Genomic DNA, 17,346 nt, shown 5'->3' with positions numbered 1-17,346 from the left:
TCTTAATTCACAGATACGAAGAGAGCTTTTTATATTAATTATATCAATTACACTCAGATCAACGCTTCCCATTATACGATGTTTTTCTTACAAAATATCCACTTGTTTTTAGACAGCTTCTTTTTCCCCCTTCCTTATTTTAGATGCAGACATACAGTTGCAGTGTTGTGTGCTCTGAAGTATTCACAGTATGTTCAAATACAATTCACTGTGGAAAAGCAGGTATGTTTTTAATAATAATTACCTGATATTACTACTGTGATTTAGTTTGAATTTCATGATTTTTATTTTTTTTTTTAATTTCAAAATGAACTGAACACAAAGAGGATCCCTAATCCTCCTTAATATTTTTCCAGGGAGAGAAAGAACATATTGACAATGTCCCTGAGTTCTGGCTGGTATGTCAGACACCTTTACAACATGTTTCAGAGCCTCTGATCTGTATAAGTGATGATAATTATGGTATATACTCAAATAATCACCTTTCCTAGTATGAAATAAGCAATGAGATTATTTATTGCATTTCAAATTTGTGAATAATCTCAGCTCCTAATACAGCCTGACTCCATCCACAAAGTATCTAGATATGGTATCTGTATCCAAACATTTGCTGGAAATACCTTGAATACCAAGACAAAACATTTACTCAATAAAACAATGTTGACGGAACCACAAAGCTCCTTGGGGACGGGGTCACCAACAGACATGAGCGGTCTCTACTGATGGAGACAGGAGTTCCCTGGATGGAAAGCAGCACTATAGGCTCAATGTTACCAACAATATTTTTCAAATATGCCAACTCCTGTTTTAAGGAAGATATAGACTTTTACGGTCATAATTAAAGGGAGAATCCAAGCATCCCAATGTTAAAATTTTATTAACATCCATCTATTAATGGAAAGAGAAATTAAATAGACTTACTCTTACACAATGAGGTAATGCAACGCAATGCTATTTTAGGAAATGAAAGGAAGGATGCTGCTGATGGCTGAAGTATTTGTATGCACTAAGGTGAAACAAAAGTGTTGTCCTTACATATATATGGAGTTAATACATATGCACACACAGGACATCCAAGCATCAATTTTTTAAGATGTAAACTCTTCTGGCGTGTTTCTTATTTTGTCTGTTTCAGACCAGGTATCAGTATTGTTATTTTCACACAACTAGTAACAGGAATAAGCACGTACTTGTATCAATGTTAATGCTGAATATTAAGCTGAAAATTAATGCTTGAAGCAGCAAAAGCTAAGCTAATGTCAAATTAAAATAAAATTAGCATGAGAGTTAAAGTGAGATGAAAATAAATCATTGGGAAGCTACAGCTGCTTGTCAGTGTTTCATCATTTAGCTTTTTTGCCTTTATTTAAAAATAATAATTCCACTTAGTTTCTTCAGGTGTTTTTAACGGTAAACGTCACTGTGGATACAAGCTTTGGTCCATCTAACCAGGTAGGAAAGTTGTTATTTATTCCCCCGTAAGCTAAAAACGATGTCACTTTGAATCCACTCTGCAAGATTTCTCCACAGCAACAAATTCAAGCCACTCTTCAGATCTCTGCTCCTTCCCATGCCTGGCTTACCTTACTGCCAGTCTTAAGGACATTTTCCTTCTCAGGTAATTTATTTTGACAGCTACGTAAAGCCAATGACAAAAACTGAAGTACTAAACACACACAAGAAATTGGTAATACAAGCTACTCTTTGCCACTGAAAATCAGGGCAATGCCATCATACTGTACACTCTGGAGAGCATACATTTTTTTAAACCTGAAAGCTCCAGAGTTCCAATAATTTTTAAAGGCCTTAAAACAGTAATACAATGGAAGATTCAGTTGTGAGATACAGAATTTCATGACTAGTCTCTACAGCAGAAAGATAGCAATGGATACATGAAAATAAATTCAAATTATTTACCACTTTGATGCTCCAAATGGCACTGCCAGGAAGCTGTCTGGATTTAAAAATGTCCCGACCTTCTGAAATGTCTGGGGACCAGGAAGGTGGGCTGACTGTATTATTGGTACTCCAAGCCCCCTAGGATACGGTAGGTGAGAAAATAGATGTATAAAACTTCGCAACATAAAAAAAAAGAAAAAAAAGAAAAAAAAAAGAAAAAAGCAAGCAACAAAAAAAAAAATCTGAAAAGCAAAGCACATGCAGGCATAGGCATTTCTACGTTAAGTAGTCAATTAGTTCACTGAGTGAGAGGAAGGTGGGAAATTTTTAGGTTCTCATTGAAACATACACTAAAACAGATATTAACCTCAAACTGATGGTTAAGTACAACAAAATGAGTTTTATAAACAAAGCATAATACAAATTGAAAGCAAGCAATCATAACAACAACAAATTATATCCCTAAATTTTATCAAACAGAGACAGTAGTATGAGATAACATCCCCTTTTACACTTCAAATCACATTTTGAAAGAACAGATGGCCTTAGTCGACTTTTGAGTCTAAACTACTGACAATCACAGCAACAACTAGTCTGAGAAGCGTGTGAAACAAAAGGAATATAAATAAACCATTAAAAAAAAAAAGGAAAAACAGCCATGGTAATTAACAAAGTACCTTTTTCCTGCAAGTTTGCCACAAATAAACCATTGTAAAACCCCACTACTAAGGTTTTTTCACGCCAGTGTTCTCATGTTATGCCGTGGTATCAAATTTTAATACGTGATTATATAAATGTAATAATATACATCCATATGGTGTACCTACAAACTCTTTTTAACTAATTGATTATTATCCCTATTTATATAGTCTCATCATGGCGAGATATTGTATAACTCTGTCACAAGAAATATGGCAAAACAAGAAGAAAGTGCTAAGATGGACAAGAAAAAAACCTGCTGAAGTTCCTCATATCCATTAAAATCTGTGGACGACTTCCTCGAACCCTGAGTAAAGACTGCAGGAGATAGCCATCAAAATAAATAACTTCATTCTAAATTTACCAATTAGAAAACTTAAAGGATAATACATTTTCCTAATTCTAAGTTTGTGAGAGTAAGAAATAATGAATACCAAGATGAGAAGCAAAACAGATGAAAAGCATAGGCTTACCTTCTCGAAAATGACATTCAGCAGTAGAATCACAGGGATGATATGGAATAACCTCATGCATGCTAATAGTCCCAACCATTCACACATGCATAACTGCTCACATGGGCAAGCCCAAACACATTTACGCCTTTGAATACTGGTCTATACAATAATAAGCATTAAGAAAAACGAGATAGCTTTGCAAAATGTGGGTCTTTTCTGAAATGAAATGTTCTCCATCAAGAACATGTGGGAAACAGTTTCTTTGGAATCAATAACTCATCAAAACGTATATTAATCTCAGACTGTAAATAGGTATTTCACTAACAGCTGCACTGACTGAAAATAGGGCTACCAACCCGTCTGATTCCAGGCCAGAAAGATCACGGGCAAGACCTCCCTAATCCATGTAAGGCTGGCTGAACCTGCTGCTGAAGGTGAGCATGAGCCAACATCTCGCTTACCCTCGAGCGGATGAGGAAAAGCTCACGACGCCTTCTGCTTGCAGAGCTGGGTAGGCAGTAACCTACAGCCGCTCACACAGCTCAGTATTCAAACTGGCACAACAGATCCAAAAGAAAAAGTTTATCAGCGACCTAAAACCTTAAATACGCATAAAAGTTGCATTTTCAAAATGCCAACATTGTCCAAGTGGTACAACCCACAGTGCGGACACCGTGGTATTCAGTATAAAACTGCTTTCTAGGAGTTTAGCTATGCCTGCGTGGGAAAGGGAATATGGACAATATGGCACTTTAAAAAACAAAACCACCCAAAAAACCCACCCCACCACTTTACAATTTTGTCCATACAAGGGGGTACTTGGACACACAACCTACAAACTGCTTAGCGGCCAGAAGATTCCCGCTGTGTTTTCAACTTCCCATCATTGTCCCCCCTCTACCAAGGTGCTTCCAAAAAATATTCCAGCTGAACTGCCAGTGCCAGCACCTGCACTTGGGTTCAAGTGAGCATGCTTAATTAAACAGCTTACACTGTAAGATTTGCTATCCCAGTTTTTTGCCTGACTTCAGTTAGATGGTCATCACGCAGACAACTCGGCAGATCAAAAGGATCAACAACCTCTAACAGAGGAATAGTGTTGAGCAGAAACCTTCTGCACCTGCAAACCTAGAGACGGACGGGAGTCCTTGCTCACATCCAGGAGATGAGGGCATAATACTCATAACATAACACGGACACCACCGCACCAGGTCAGCAACGGGCGGAAAGCAAGCAAGCAAACTTCCACAGAAACGGAGGTTTGATACCCCTAGCCAAACATGTTCTCGGGGTGACTCCTCTGAACACACATCACTCTCTACCTCTGCTGAACCACCCTGGGCTCCCTGCATGGTCGTCAAAGGGAAACGGGCGCTTGCAGAAGGCCACTCGTGGCGTGGGATGGAAGGTGTCAGATGAGTCTCACCCTACACGCCCCTACTTCTCTTCAGCGACTCTGACGGGAGCCTCAAGGTGACTACAGCAGATCTTTAACACTGCAGATATCTGCGGTTGGGTGAATACCACTCCTTGAGCCCGCAGCAACTTCCACCAGGCAGAAAGGGAAGACTGAAGTCTGATTTTGTTATATCAAGAGCACTGCAGTTTACTAATCAGTTCTCTGTTGAAATCTCATGGTTTTACTAAGCACTGTCACACTAGTTAGCAATTACATCAGCAAGTTTGTGGCAATAAGAAATTTAACTTTACTATGCTAGCCATATTTTTAATATCAAAGAATGTTCCATTTTAGCAAGATAAGTTAAAACTTTCATTGAATTTTCGTTTCTGTTTCCCTATATTTCTAAGATTCATAATGCATAGTAACTGTTCTTATGACATGGCAACCCAAAGAAAATCTGCATAGCAACACAAAGAAAATCTGTGTATTGTAGAAACAATCTTTACATCAATCTATAAGGGGGGCAAGGTGCTGGCTAAGGGTCAAAATTCAAGACCTCAAAGTGCTGAAAGCACTTAAGCAACAACTAAACTACCTACTCGTATTTGGGATGTACAAAATTATTTTCCTTTCAAGAAGATACATTTCTCTAGTGATTAAGTATATTCAAAAGATTAAGAAGCTAATAGGATACCAAATCTGAATATGAAATATTCGGTCTTGCAAAACAAAATTAATTGTATATGATTCATGAACCATATTGTTAAGAATTAAATTGGAAATTTAATCCAAGTTTTATTGTAGATCAGAAACATTTGAATTCTTGGTCAGATAAACTTAATTAAAAACACACACTTCCACAATACTACGAACAAATGAATTACATCAAAGAGATGCATTAATTATATTTTGGCTTTTAATTAATGCCTATTACCACACAAGACTGAAGAGAAAGTTCTATTCAGTTCATTTACAGCAGAACCACGGCAAGAATTCTGTACTGTGACAGAAACAGGCAGTTCTAATTCTCCATCATATTCCCGAGTCCTCCAAACCGAACACCACAGCTGCAAGCACATTATAACAAAAGGAAACCCAGTGTCAGCAAGGGTCAGGAGATCTCACTGAATTACCACTGACTGGGCTTAGCTGCTTAAGGCTTTATGAAATCTATTGCAATCGCAAATGCACAAACCTGGATTTGCATTTTAATATTTAATGTAATTTTAGGGTTGTGAACAAAATTCCATCTGTTTAAAATAAAGCTCCCCTCATTAAAAAAAAAAACATAAAAACCGTAACAAAAACTAATCCTGAAAAAAGACCCTTTTTAATCTTTTTTTTTTTCCCCCAACATCTACCACTACAACAACATACTTAGTGGTACCATGTAATGGAAGACAGCAAAAAAGCCATAATACCCAAGAAAGAACATACATGCGAACCCACCACGGTGCTTTGCATTTTTCAGTGTCATTTTAGGAAATCTCTTAACACACCTAGAAATATGTAGTGAGCCACGGAATAGTGATCACCAATTTCTTCATGATGAAAATTAAATACCTCTAATCATAGTATTTTCTATGGAACGCATTCTAAAATAATACTTACGATAAAGCAAAACCAGTAGAAGGTTATTATTTTCTATTCAATACTATTCTACAGACCATTCTCACCTCTTTACCTACCAGTCTTACAATGCCACATATATAGTAACGCCCTCCATTTACTGACTTCATATTATGCTTTCCAGTAGACAGTGCTGTTGCAAAGTAAGAACTTCAAATTTGTTTACTTCGGATACATAGAATATACGCAATACCATTTGAAGTATACCTTCACAGAAAACAATACCCATTTTCCTTGTGAAGATTTATTTCAAACTAGATATACCTCGGATTAGTCATTAATAAACTTACATGATAATTTCTTTTAAGATTACTATTTCAGAAAAAAAAAAAATACGAAAAAGATCAAAGAGAGGTCCTGTCCCCAGCATAAATTTGCAGTTTGTAGGCAAGGGTGGAGAATCTGCCTATTCCATGGAGAAGATGCCCTACAGACACAACTCTGAGGACAGCACTGTAAAAACTTTATCACGCTGGCAGCTACTAGCGAGTATCTCTGATCTACAAATAACTAAACTTCGGATATATGTAAAAAAACAATTTGGCTCCATTATGGAGTAGGATACCAGAAACAGAGAAGAGACAGCCCATGGACCAATATCCATGGGAAGTCAGTGAAATGCTAAGCCTGGCAGACAGAGGGTCCTCTCGCTGGGCTGGACGCAGATTTAAAGCTTACCTGTAGCTGAAGGTATGGATAATACGCTATCCTAACAAACACTGTTAGCAGAAGCGCACTTTAATGATAGGAGTTTTTATGCCGACTCAGAAAGAACATGTTCTCCAAAGTGGAATAAGCTTTTGTTTAGAAGATGGATCTTCTCCTGTTGCTTCTAACCAAAGGAGTGATGCCTGCAAAAATGTTAGGGGGGATCAGGGTGGTGACAACAGCAACACTGACAGCGCAGCCCTGGAACGGACTCATGAAGTCTTTTTAAGCAGAATATTGTCTTCACGGTTTGTGAGATGGGTTTTAGTCCTTTCAAAATAGTGCTGTTGCAGACACATCACTAAAGCCTATTACAAATGCAAACTACCAAGATCCAATACAGGAAATCACTTCGGATTATGCGTAACTTTGTATTCAATAGTGAAACTGAATAATTATTCAAATATATTTTATTAGCAATTGTATTAATAGGTTTTGAAGAAAGGGATAATCATTCAGCCTACTACCCAACACAATACACTAAATTTAATGAAAACAAATCCAAATCAGAAACCATTCCTTTACATGGATTCCCCCAACTCCAGTGAAGCATGTTGTCTTATAAAATTGAGGAGGCATATATTCAGGATCCAGAGAATTTGTTTTTCCTATTCTTCTTCCTATGAAGTTCCATAAACCCATTGCAATGTTGGGTTTTTTGGTTTTGTTTTTGGGTTTTTTGTTTGTTTTTGTTTTGTTGGGTTTTTTTTCCCCTTTTAAACAGGAACAGGACATTCCAACAAGGTAAACTACATATTAAAAGATTTAAATCTTCTAGAAGAAAGCGAAGAATATTGCCGCCTGTGGAAACTGGCTAATGTTGGCTTGTCTTCAGGGTCCACGGAGTCATCAGACTCTTTAGGACTATCTGTTTTAAACCTGTGTCATTGCCACCGCCACGACGGTTCCTTTGTGCAACAAAAGCAAGCAGCTGTGGAGCCAATGTTAGCTTCACCAAGTATAGGAGCCACAACCTCTTTAATCAATAAAAAGAACCCAATCCTACTTGTGTAACTTTTCTCTCTTATTTCACTGCCCTCTAAGACATGTTGCTAAGAACTCATCCAGCTGCAGGGTGACATTTGTATTGCATAACCTCGGTCCTGGCAGAAAGCGACACAGCAGCATTACGTGTTATTTTTTAAACAGAAAGCAGACCTCAAACCGATAAAATTAACCTGCTTTTTAGAAGGCGAAATTCCTCTTTAGTGACACCCAGAGGAGAACCACACATGACCTGGTTTACTCCGAACTGCTATACCTATAACTTCATAGAAGCATTTTTTCCTCCAGAATTGTTTTACCCACTTTTTACTTGTTTTGGATCAACGTGATCATTTTCGGACAGACAAGCACTGAAACACTGTGTTAGGCTAAAATGTTTTAAATTAAGTTTATGTCCCTTCTTCAGTGGTGAGGCCACACTTGGCATGGAAAATAAGATGGAACAGCAGAAAGCTGCACTTTTCTCAGCTGCCAGCACCTGACCAATAGGATGCTCTCCCGAAGCCAGAATTGGGAGAAAACATCCATTTTGAAGTGTCTGCGGAGTATGACACAAAAGAAACACGAGGTCTTAATTCTTTGGTTTTATACCTGGTGAAAACCTTCTTTCTTGCCTTCAAACCTGTCCCAAAGAATTGTCATGTAGCAGGAAACCACACCAGCCCCCGGCACACCTGAGTGCCTGGAGAGCACTGATGGCAGGCAAGAGAGAGCACCAGGAGGCAGATCACAGTTACAGCTATGAGCCGCCTTCTTTCTTCTGCCAGTTTGTGAATCAGTTGCTAAAATCATACGTAATGAGTTGATTATAAAGGAAGTAATCTATAGGGCTGCTGGCACAAATATCAGAAAAATATAGCATTTTTTCTCTGGAGAACTGAAACAAATATTAACAAAAAAAATCACAAGTGCACTTTTTAAGATGATATAAATTGAGCACAATTAGATAAAAACACAAGGTGTTCTTTGACAACCAAATATATTAAGAGGTTTCTCCTCCTATCCTCAACTTTCAGCTTGGAAAAGTACAAAATCCTTTAAAAAACCTGAATGTTTACAGCAAAAATAGTAATTAAAAAAAAAACCCCAAACCCAAACCTAAACCAATCTCTGTGTGCAATCCAGAGGCTAAAACATTGTGGATTTGTCTGATTACATCTTTCTTGAAAGGAAAGCACCTACCTGTAACTGGACATTTCTAAATCTCTTAATTTATAGTGTACAGACCGCCATTTGACAGGTTTCAGTCCCTCAGCAAAGGCCCAAAGTAGGAAGTTAACAGGGCAAACTTACAGCACCAGAGATTATTTTGTGACTGTTTAAGGCATAAACATATTTCTGCAAATATGATATATACCTTACTGCACAGTGACCTAGAAAAATCTAACTGCACCAAAATCAACACAGAATTCCTAAACTCAGTGGAAACAGAAGTAAGGTACTAATATAAAAGCTGGTTTTAGAAAACATCTATTATAGACAAGCTTTTTCTCTTTTTTCAAAATACACATTATCTACAGGTATGAAACTTGCATCCTTCACGTCCAACACGGAAAATCAGATGAACAAAAGTAAAAACTGACTGATGAAGAGTCTGAAAAAGATCCCCAAGGCCAAATCCCTCCCAGCTAGTTAAGCTGAATTTAGATTACTAGCAGAAGGTGAGGAAAATAATGTCTATTTTTCAGTAATCAAGTATCTGTAGGGTCTTCATTTTTTTTCAGTCCTTACTCAAGGCAATTTTTCACTGACTTCCACGAGGTGCCGATCTGTGCTAAAACTGAATAATCAATGGAAAATAAGAAAGTGTACTGGGACTTAAAGTATGCCCATGCTTTTCTTACCAGAAAATTGCTATTCACTTCACAGAAGTTCCATCTTAATACGTGTTTAAGGCGCAAGACAAAGATAATCGAAATCCAAAGAAACCTTCACAGACTTCCAACACACTTTTACAAGACAGATCATGAATTTTACAAGTAACTTGTGCAGTTCTACAACAGGTACTGCTAAGCTGCTAAGTACCTTTTTATTTTAAAATATAATTTGCAAACTGTTGAACAGATTATATTGATTTAGCATCGCAGCTAGGATTTTGTGTTCCACCTGACTTCTGAACCATAATTTCCCTCAGTTTTATTTGCATTACTCACACCACATGTTAAGAGGTTAATGCCTATACTCTATTGAACATAGAATATACAAACTGCTACTTTTACAGCTTATTTTTTTGTTTTTTAAGATGTGTATCTATTCTGCTACAGGCATTTACGGTTGGGGTCAGCCTTCATGTTTTCCTCAACGGGTTCTCCAGCGGTTAACTAATTTTATTACCAGTATCGTGATGCTGGTTCCAACGCAGAGTAGGGGCAAATTGCACAGAAAAATAAATACAGCTCTTACTAGAAGACGAAAGAAGACAAATAAACTTCCCCAGCAGAAAACCTGAATTCATTTTAGACTGCCTAAGAACCCCACCCCTTTTCAATTTGCATGATAAACTGAGAAAAGAAATTTCATTTTTAAGACAGTACAGAGTATTAAGAAAAATTATTTTTATACATGCTTGTATATGTGGGTAAAAAAAACCCCAGAGATACTCTAAAACCTTCAAAATTTAGTTTATTTTGTTTGTTGCCTTTATTATATACTTTTAATCCTTTCAGAACACTATTCTCTCATACCTTAAGAACCAAGAATTTTGAACCCTTAGGTAACATGTTAAAATGGAAAGAATTGTGCAATATATAAAAAACTCTTTTAACGCTAAGTTCAGAAAAGCATGAAATCATCAACCTAGAAGTCCTAAAGACTAAATTGTGATGAGAACAGAAATGAAACATTCGTTTGTCACACTGACATACTTTTTGTGTAGAATTTACAAACAAAAAATAAATCCTAGAGATTGATGAACCATTTTCCCCACAACTACGCAACTCCAATACCGAGCAAGATGTTGCAGGAGGCGACAGACTTGAGGATTCTTTTCACTTAACAAATTTAATCCTCATCAAACCACAACAATTTATATGAGACAGATCTTACGTGGTATTTGCTAATGTAACAAAACCATCAAATTATTTGCAACACCATTAAAAATGTCGATAAAGATAATATCTGGCAGCATGCCAGAAACAGGAGTTGTTGCAGGTTTTTCTAGAAAGCCAGTTTAAGAACAGTAAAACTGAACATTTCAAGAGCCAGCTCAAGAAATGTTCAGCCAGTTTGAGAGTACTAGCCAAGATAAACGCATATATGAAAAAAATTAAGAGATAAGTTAAAAGGCACAGCATTATGTATATCCGCATTTGTAGCATATGTATTAAAAATATAACAAATTTTCTTTTCTTCTGCTCTAAGCGTGAGCCAAAAGAAACTTTAATTCTCACTAGAGAACCTTTATGATGTCTGATCTTTCAATTATTTAACATGAAATTACTTTCTGGAAGAAATGAACTACACATCCACTTAGGAGAATAAATGCATACTATGTTCTAAAAAATAGGTGAATTTAATGCATTATACTGAAATTTGAACTATGTGCTTCATAAATATGTAATGAAATATTCCACATGCTTACCTGTCTCGATCTGGGTCTTCCAGGAGAAAACTTGCGTTTGGTGATGGCTGGCTTTCCCATGCCAATTTTTGGAGTGACTGATATGCAAGTCGTTGGGAGAGCACTTCCAGCAGCGGAAGGCAATGCTGGGGGCTGACTGTGCTGTACATCCCGTGCAGAATGCAAGTCTAACGAAACATCTGGCGAGGAAGACGCATTTGTCTTGTTTATACTAACTGAAGGGGGAAGTGAGGGGTAAGTCTCAGCTGGTGATTTTATGGGTTTGTCTCCAACCGGTGAACTATTTGCAACACCTTCATTTGCAGAAGTAGTTTCTACTTCCAGAAGAGCTGGTGTTTCTGATTTTTCATGGGTTTCTCCTTTTTCTACATCTTTTTGCACTTTTATTATTTCCAGTTGTTGTACTACAGGGATACAAATATCGCCTTTACTTTCAGCCTCCTGTATTTCTGGCGTCACAGTTATGGTCTCAGGTACTGAAGACAGAGACCGAGAGTCTACTGTGGATACTTCTGATACCTCCGCACTACCTTGTGGCAGCTGTGTCTCTTCCACTTGTTTGTCTAACTCCTGCTGTATTACAGCTTGAACACCTTCCATCACTTCCACCATTTTCTCAGTCTGACTGTCACCAGATGCTGGTGTCTTTTTAGGAGACATTTCCATTTCAGCTGAATTAATTTCAACAGAGACTTCAGTTTCCAGTTCTGCGGTCTTTTCTTCTGGTGATATGCCTGTAACTAAGTACAACCATATTAAAGGCTCAGTGCAAAAAAGAACAACTTACACAGGTGTACCAGTCAACAAGTATACTTGGTACACATCGAGTACACCGAGTACATATCACTTTACTTAAGTCAATTTAATACGTAGCTTAAAATATACTTCATGAATATCTTTCTTTGTACCTACGTTTACAGTAGTCTACGTTTTTAGTATATATTCCCACTGTTTGATCATTATTTTTCTTCCCTGGAAACACAGCAGAGTACATCACAAGAAAGTACACCCAAGATGAATTTTTGAGGAATGTGAACACACATTTCCAGGTAAGCAGCTAAAAGTAGCTTCTCCTTTTTCATTCCTGCATATTGAAGATGTACGCTAGCATAAATTAATGTATTTTAAGCAACTGTCCCAACACTTCCAAAAAGCAGACAGATAAGAAGAACAGGACAAGTACAAATAAAAAACATTTCCCTCCTAGCTCCCTTTCAGACTTTAGGAAATCACCTGAAATGAAAACAGTTGATGTTGTTTTTTAATTTACTAATGTCTCACGTATTTCTTTCAAAAATTTGTCTAGCCTTCCCTTGAACCAAATCAAGCACCTTTCATCCACAACTTTCTTCATCAAGGAGTTCCAGAGTCTTGCATCCATTCCATGGAGAACCACATTCTTTGCTCCGAATGTGGCTTTTCATATCTTCTTTTGACGGACTCCGATTCTCTTACCGGCCATTTACTTTCTATTATACTTGCACTCTTCTTCAATTCACACTGCTACAACCTCCTCAGCCACTACAGCTCAAAGCCTAGCATTTTATTATGAATATGTCTTCACTGGTAGTTTTAAATCATGGCCCTTATACCACAGGCTGGGATGCGTAACAGAGTGATCACAGCTGATCTGCAAGATAGTTTTTTTGCTTTTGGCTTTAAATGCAGGTTTCTTGATTGCCCTTAGCGCAACCACCCTCCAACATTGGCTGGAGGTGGATGGGACATACTGGAAGGTTCTTTGCCAGTGATAGCAATCCCTAACACATTTAGAGGACTTGACCCAGAAACCATCATATTTGTATCCTTTTCTTTGCTGGTACTTCATGTGTGATTGATACGATGCATTTATTCTCAGAACATAAATGATAAGCTACTGCAGCGTACCCTGTCTGGACGAGTACATTTGTTTATTAAACAGATTATCTTTTATTTACAAAGGGAAAAAAGAAAAGAAGAAATTCTTAACCAAAGATACTTGTGGAGTTACAACCACGAAGCACATAAACTGGAAAGAAGTTCTACAGTGTGCCCCAAAACACACCAGGGGAAATTAATCCAATCCAGTTATTTGCAGCTACAAACAAAAAAGACTTGGAAGACAAAGTGTGAGCGATTGTATTTAAATAGCAACAAATAGTGGTTTTTACTATAAACCTCCAGTGTGCAAAAGCATTTAACTGTATTTCCAGCTTTTACAGAAAGCCAGTCCCACCAAACAAGTAAAACAATTTTCTCTTACACAAATATTCTGAAGACTATCTTTGCCTGCAATAAAATACTTCTTCAGCAAAAAAGTTAATACTCTTGCTTCAGACAACAGAACTGATGGAATTTGTCTCCTACTGCTTTCCAGGCACTTTTTTTCTCTTAAATTTATAAAGTACCACAAACCCTACTGAATGGAAAAGGGTTCTGAAGCGTTCAGTACTGGCATTTTCTCAGACTGCAAAGCTCTTTCTTACCGTCTGTGACACATCCAACAGCTGTTTCTTGACCAGGGCCATCACCAGTAATGGGTTGTTCCTGAAATGTCCGATCCTCTCCACCACTTTCCATTTCCATTTCGCCTGTACAAGCTTAAGGAGAGGCAAAGAAGTTATCAAAATTGATATGATGTTTGTTCTATTACTTTGGCATCAGTAGTTGGTGTCGCTGTTTGACCTTTTGGCTAAAGAGAATCACATTTAATGACACAATAGGAGTTAGGACAAATCAGGGCAATGAGAAGGTTAGGGAGACTATATAGTACTCCTTAAAGATTAAGAGCTTTTTTCTCGTTAACACTGAAGCTATTTTATACCTTTCAGACAGTAAAAAATGTCTGTAAAGCAATTACATATACCTAATTGTGAAAATTTAATTTACACATAGTCACAGAATTCTGCATTACCTGAGCAATACAAAAGGTCTTTTCTGAAATTCCAGTCTGCTAAATTCAACAGAACTTGTAGCATGAAGGCTTCAAATTTTTACCTAAATACTACAGTGGCTTATGGCACAGATATGAGGTTCCATCTACTGTCAGCACTTGGAACACTGATATTCAATCTACCTGTTCAACAACATGAAAACTAAATTTTGCCACTTTACAACTACGATACCTTAATCTGTGAGTTCCCCATATTAAATACAGGAATTTACATGAAAAAGGCGCTACTGAGCACTTCTTTGGCTGACAGTATCGTTACAGAGCACAGAAACAGGAAATACTTACTTTTTTCCTCGGTAAAAGCTTTTTGAGTTAAGGGAATTCATTAAAATGCACTAGACAAAGTAGGTGCAGGAAAAACAAAGTATATAGTAAGTGTTAACTCAAAAGGAACTGATCCTCCACGGATGTTAGCACAAAACAAGTGAAACGAATATAGCTTTCTGTTCAGGAAAGTCTCTTTAAAGTTCAAAAAGCCAGGAACTATTAGGTGATGCTACTTTTAGCACCTAAAAACTGCTCTCAGACTCTGCCAACTTTAAAGTGATATTTTAACTTTGAGGAAATGATCATTGAGATTGGCTCCAAATCTGATTTTAATGTGCAGAAGTGCTCTCCTGGGTGTGAAACACTGCATGCCTGTATTGATGTAATAGCTCCAGATTACTCCTAGTAGTTGAGATGACAGTCCTGTTCTTCCTTGGGGAGAAGAGTATGCTTGTCAATGCTTCTTCTAGCTAGAAATCCTAACAGAAGTATTACTTTTAACTTTAGCTTTTCAAATAAACCTGTTACTTATTCAAAAGGGTTTTCAGTAGAAGACTGGGAGCTTTTCCAGTGTAAGTTTTGGATATTACTTGGACATCTTCCTAAATGTTCTAAATACGCTGCCTGAGAGTCCAACATACACTTTTCTGCAAATTCCCTTTCCACCTTTTGCTTGCTTTGTCCATTTAGACAAGAATCTCAGAAACAAGGTGACTAATCATATATTGTTTTGAAAAAGGATGCTTGACTAAAAGCTGTTTTGTTAAATAGACCTGTCCCTTGAACACAGTCCAGCTTCCACTGCTGTGTCCTACCTGGACACAGTGAGGAGAACGGGCACTATGAGACTGGCAAGTAGCCAGAGGGAAACAGGAAAGCTGGATGTCTCTAGGAACAGAGAAGCTGGCTTGTGCCTGGTAGTTAGGCACAAATGAATACCACAGTTAGGCTGTCAAATGAATACATTTATGAATTGTACCACATTAAAAAAAAAAAAATAGAGAAGTTTACAACTACAGGCTGGGAAGCTGGAGCTGGAAGGTTGAGAGCCACCATTAAGGGGCTTACTTGCCCCGTCTCTAATACAGGATCCTGGAGCCAGAAAGAACATTGAGAAGACAGCTCACCCACAGATTGCTTGAGAAGCTGCTGCTAAATAAAGGAATAGATGAACTCCACAGAGTAGAATATGAGTGGCTGGTTCACAAAAGACTTAGTGAGGCAGCTGCAGATATTTCTATTTGATGTTAGCATTTTGGAAATACAAAGGTCATGTTTGATTACCTGCTATACTGTCAGGTTCAGGAATGAGTTCAGAAGTGTCCATTACATCACATGACTGAGTCTGATCCCCTTCTCCTTGTTTACAAAGAGTGCAGACATAGTCTTTCAACTGAGACTCCAATTCACTACCTGGAGATCTGTCACATTCTATGTGAATCCACCTGGGGAGATTAATTTAGTGTGACTATGATTTTAATAATAAAAATATAAAGTATCCTAGTAAAAATCAATTTAAAAACAGCACTGTTTTCCATTCCTATGGGGAAATAAAAAATTGCAACCAATGCTTTATTACAGAGAATTTTAGAGAAATAAGCATGATACATCACTATGTCAAGCAGTGAACAAATTTAAACATGAAGACCTAACGTGTCACTAAAACCAACTGGACACCACAACATGTATAGCAATATCACAACATTGCACAGCAAGATACAGTAACATTGAATGTGAAACACAGTCTACATTCTTAAAAGATTCCCAATAGTGCCTTTTTTTTAATTACCGGCACAGCAAAACACATAAAATTAAACAGAGAACACCTAATGGAAAATTTAACAAAAATAGACCATTGCAAACAATGCCCTGTTTATGCAACAGTCTTTACAAGTTAGGACGATGACTCTTCCAGTCTGCTTACTCACAAAACAGATGCAATATAAGAAGCAGCAGCAGCACATATTCTTCTGTACACCTCAGGTAACTGCCAATTAATACTTATTTGCTAAGATTAAAATACTACCTACTATTGTTCCTTGTATTTAGGGGCGAAGGATCAAGATGTTGCACAAGACACTATAGCACCATACATCAAACACAGTCTACACCCTTCACAGAAATGCATCAATGTCATCCAGCTCACCATAAGCTTTAGGCATTGTAGTACAATTTAACAAAAATTAGGATTCTTACCTTTTGCACATGTGACAATGCAACATATCTTTCTGGAAGTCTTGGAGGCACAGTTTTTCACAGAAAGGACAAGGTAAGTTGTCTTGCTGTTGGTAACAACTGTCACATACCAAACAATTATGGTGCCACTGACAACTTGTTCGTGTGCCACACTCAGCACATACTCTACAGTTCTAGAGATCACAAGAATTTAGTTGTTAATAATCATATTTCACAATGTGATAGAACTGCCATTAACTGACATTTTCCTGTTTTGAATTAAATTAAAGAAAATTTCTGTCCTTGATAACACTAATAAATTATCCAGGATCTGATAACAGAGCATAAAGAGCCTGTGCAACAGCAAGAAGAGTTTCCTTGCACCACTCCCTGACTTGAAAAGAATATTTCTTGTGAGACCAAACTTTTTTATTCCTAATCTCAGTTGTCTTAGGACTGCCACAAAATGACTATGAAATTACATACATCCCATGTACAGGGACTTCCCTTGTTATGCTGAAATTGTATTTTTATTATTGCTTACGCTTACTCATAAAGTTACTGATAAAACAACAAATCCATCCTGCTCTCCTCA

At 37.4% G+C, this 17,346-nt stretch overlaps 1 protein-coding gene across 17 annotated transcripts in view; it reads right to left on the bottom strand.

The window, feature by feature from the left end:
• Positions 1–17,346, bottom strand: part of KMT2C (lysine methyltransferase 2C) — a 199,806-nt gene that overhangs the window by 72,489 nt on the left and 109,971 nt on the right. For 13 of the 17 annotated variants that reach the window (XM_087730329.1, XM_087730336.1, XM_087730300.1 and 10 more), the window contains 5 exons: positions 16,773–16,945; positions 15,861–16,021; positions 13,843–13,956; positions 11,378–12,117; positions 1,918–2,037 (listed from right to left, as the gene is read on the bottom strand). In XM_087730329.1, the coding sequence (XP_087586455.1) occupies positions 1,918–2,037; positions 11,378–12,117; positions 13,843–13,956; positions 15,861–16,021; positions 16,773–16,945 (1,308 nt within the window). The remainder of the gene's footprint in view (positions 1–1,917; positions 2,038–11,377; positions 12,118–13,842; positions 13,957–15,860; positions 16,022–16,772; positions 16,946–17,346) is intronic. The other 4 variants (XM_087730320.1, XM_087730310.1, XM_087730363.1 and 1 more) reach the window with 2 other exon arrangements.

The sequence above is a fragment of the Nipponia nippon genome, unplaced genomic scaffold (assembly GCF_047370975.1).
Source record: "Nipponia nippon isolate SJK-2023a ecotype South Korea unplaced genomic scaffold, ASM4737097v1 scaffold_1, whole genome shotgun sequence".
NCBI classification, from domain to species: Eukaryota; Metazoa; Chordata; class Aves; order Pelecaniformes; family Threskiornithidae; genus Nipponia; species Nipponia nippon.
The sequence above is the reverse complement of the archived record's forward strand: the minus strand, read 5'-3'. Positions and strand labels throughout refer to the sequence as shown.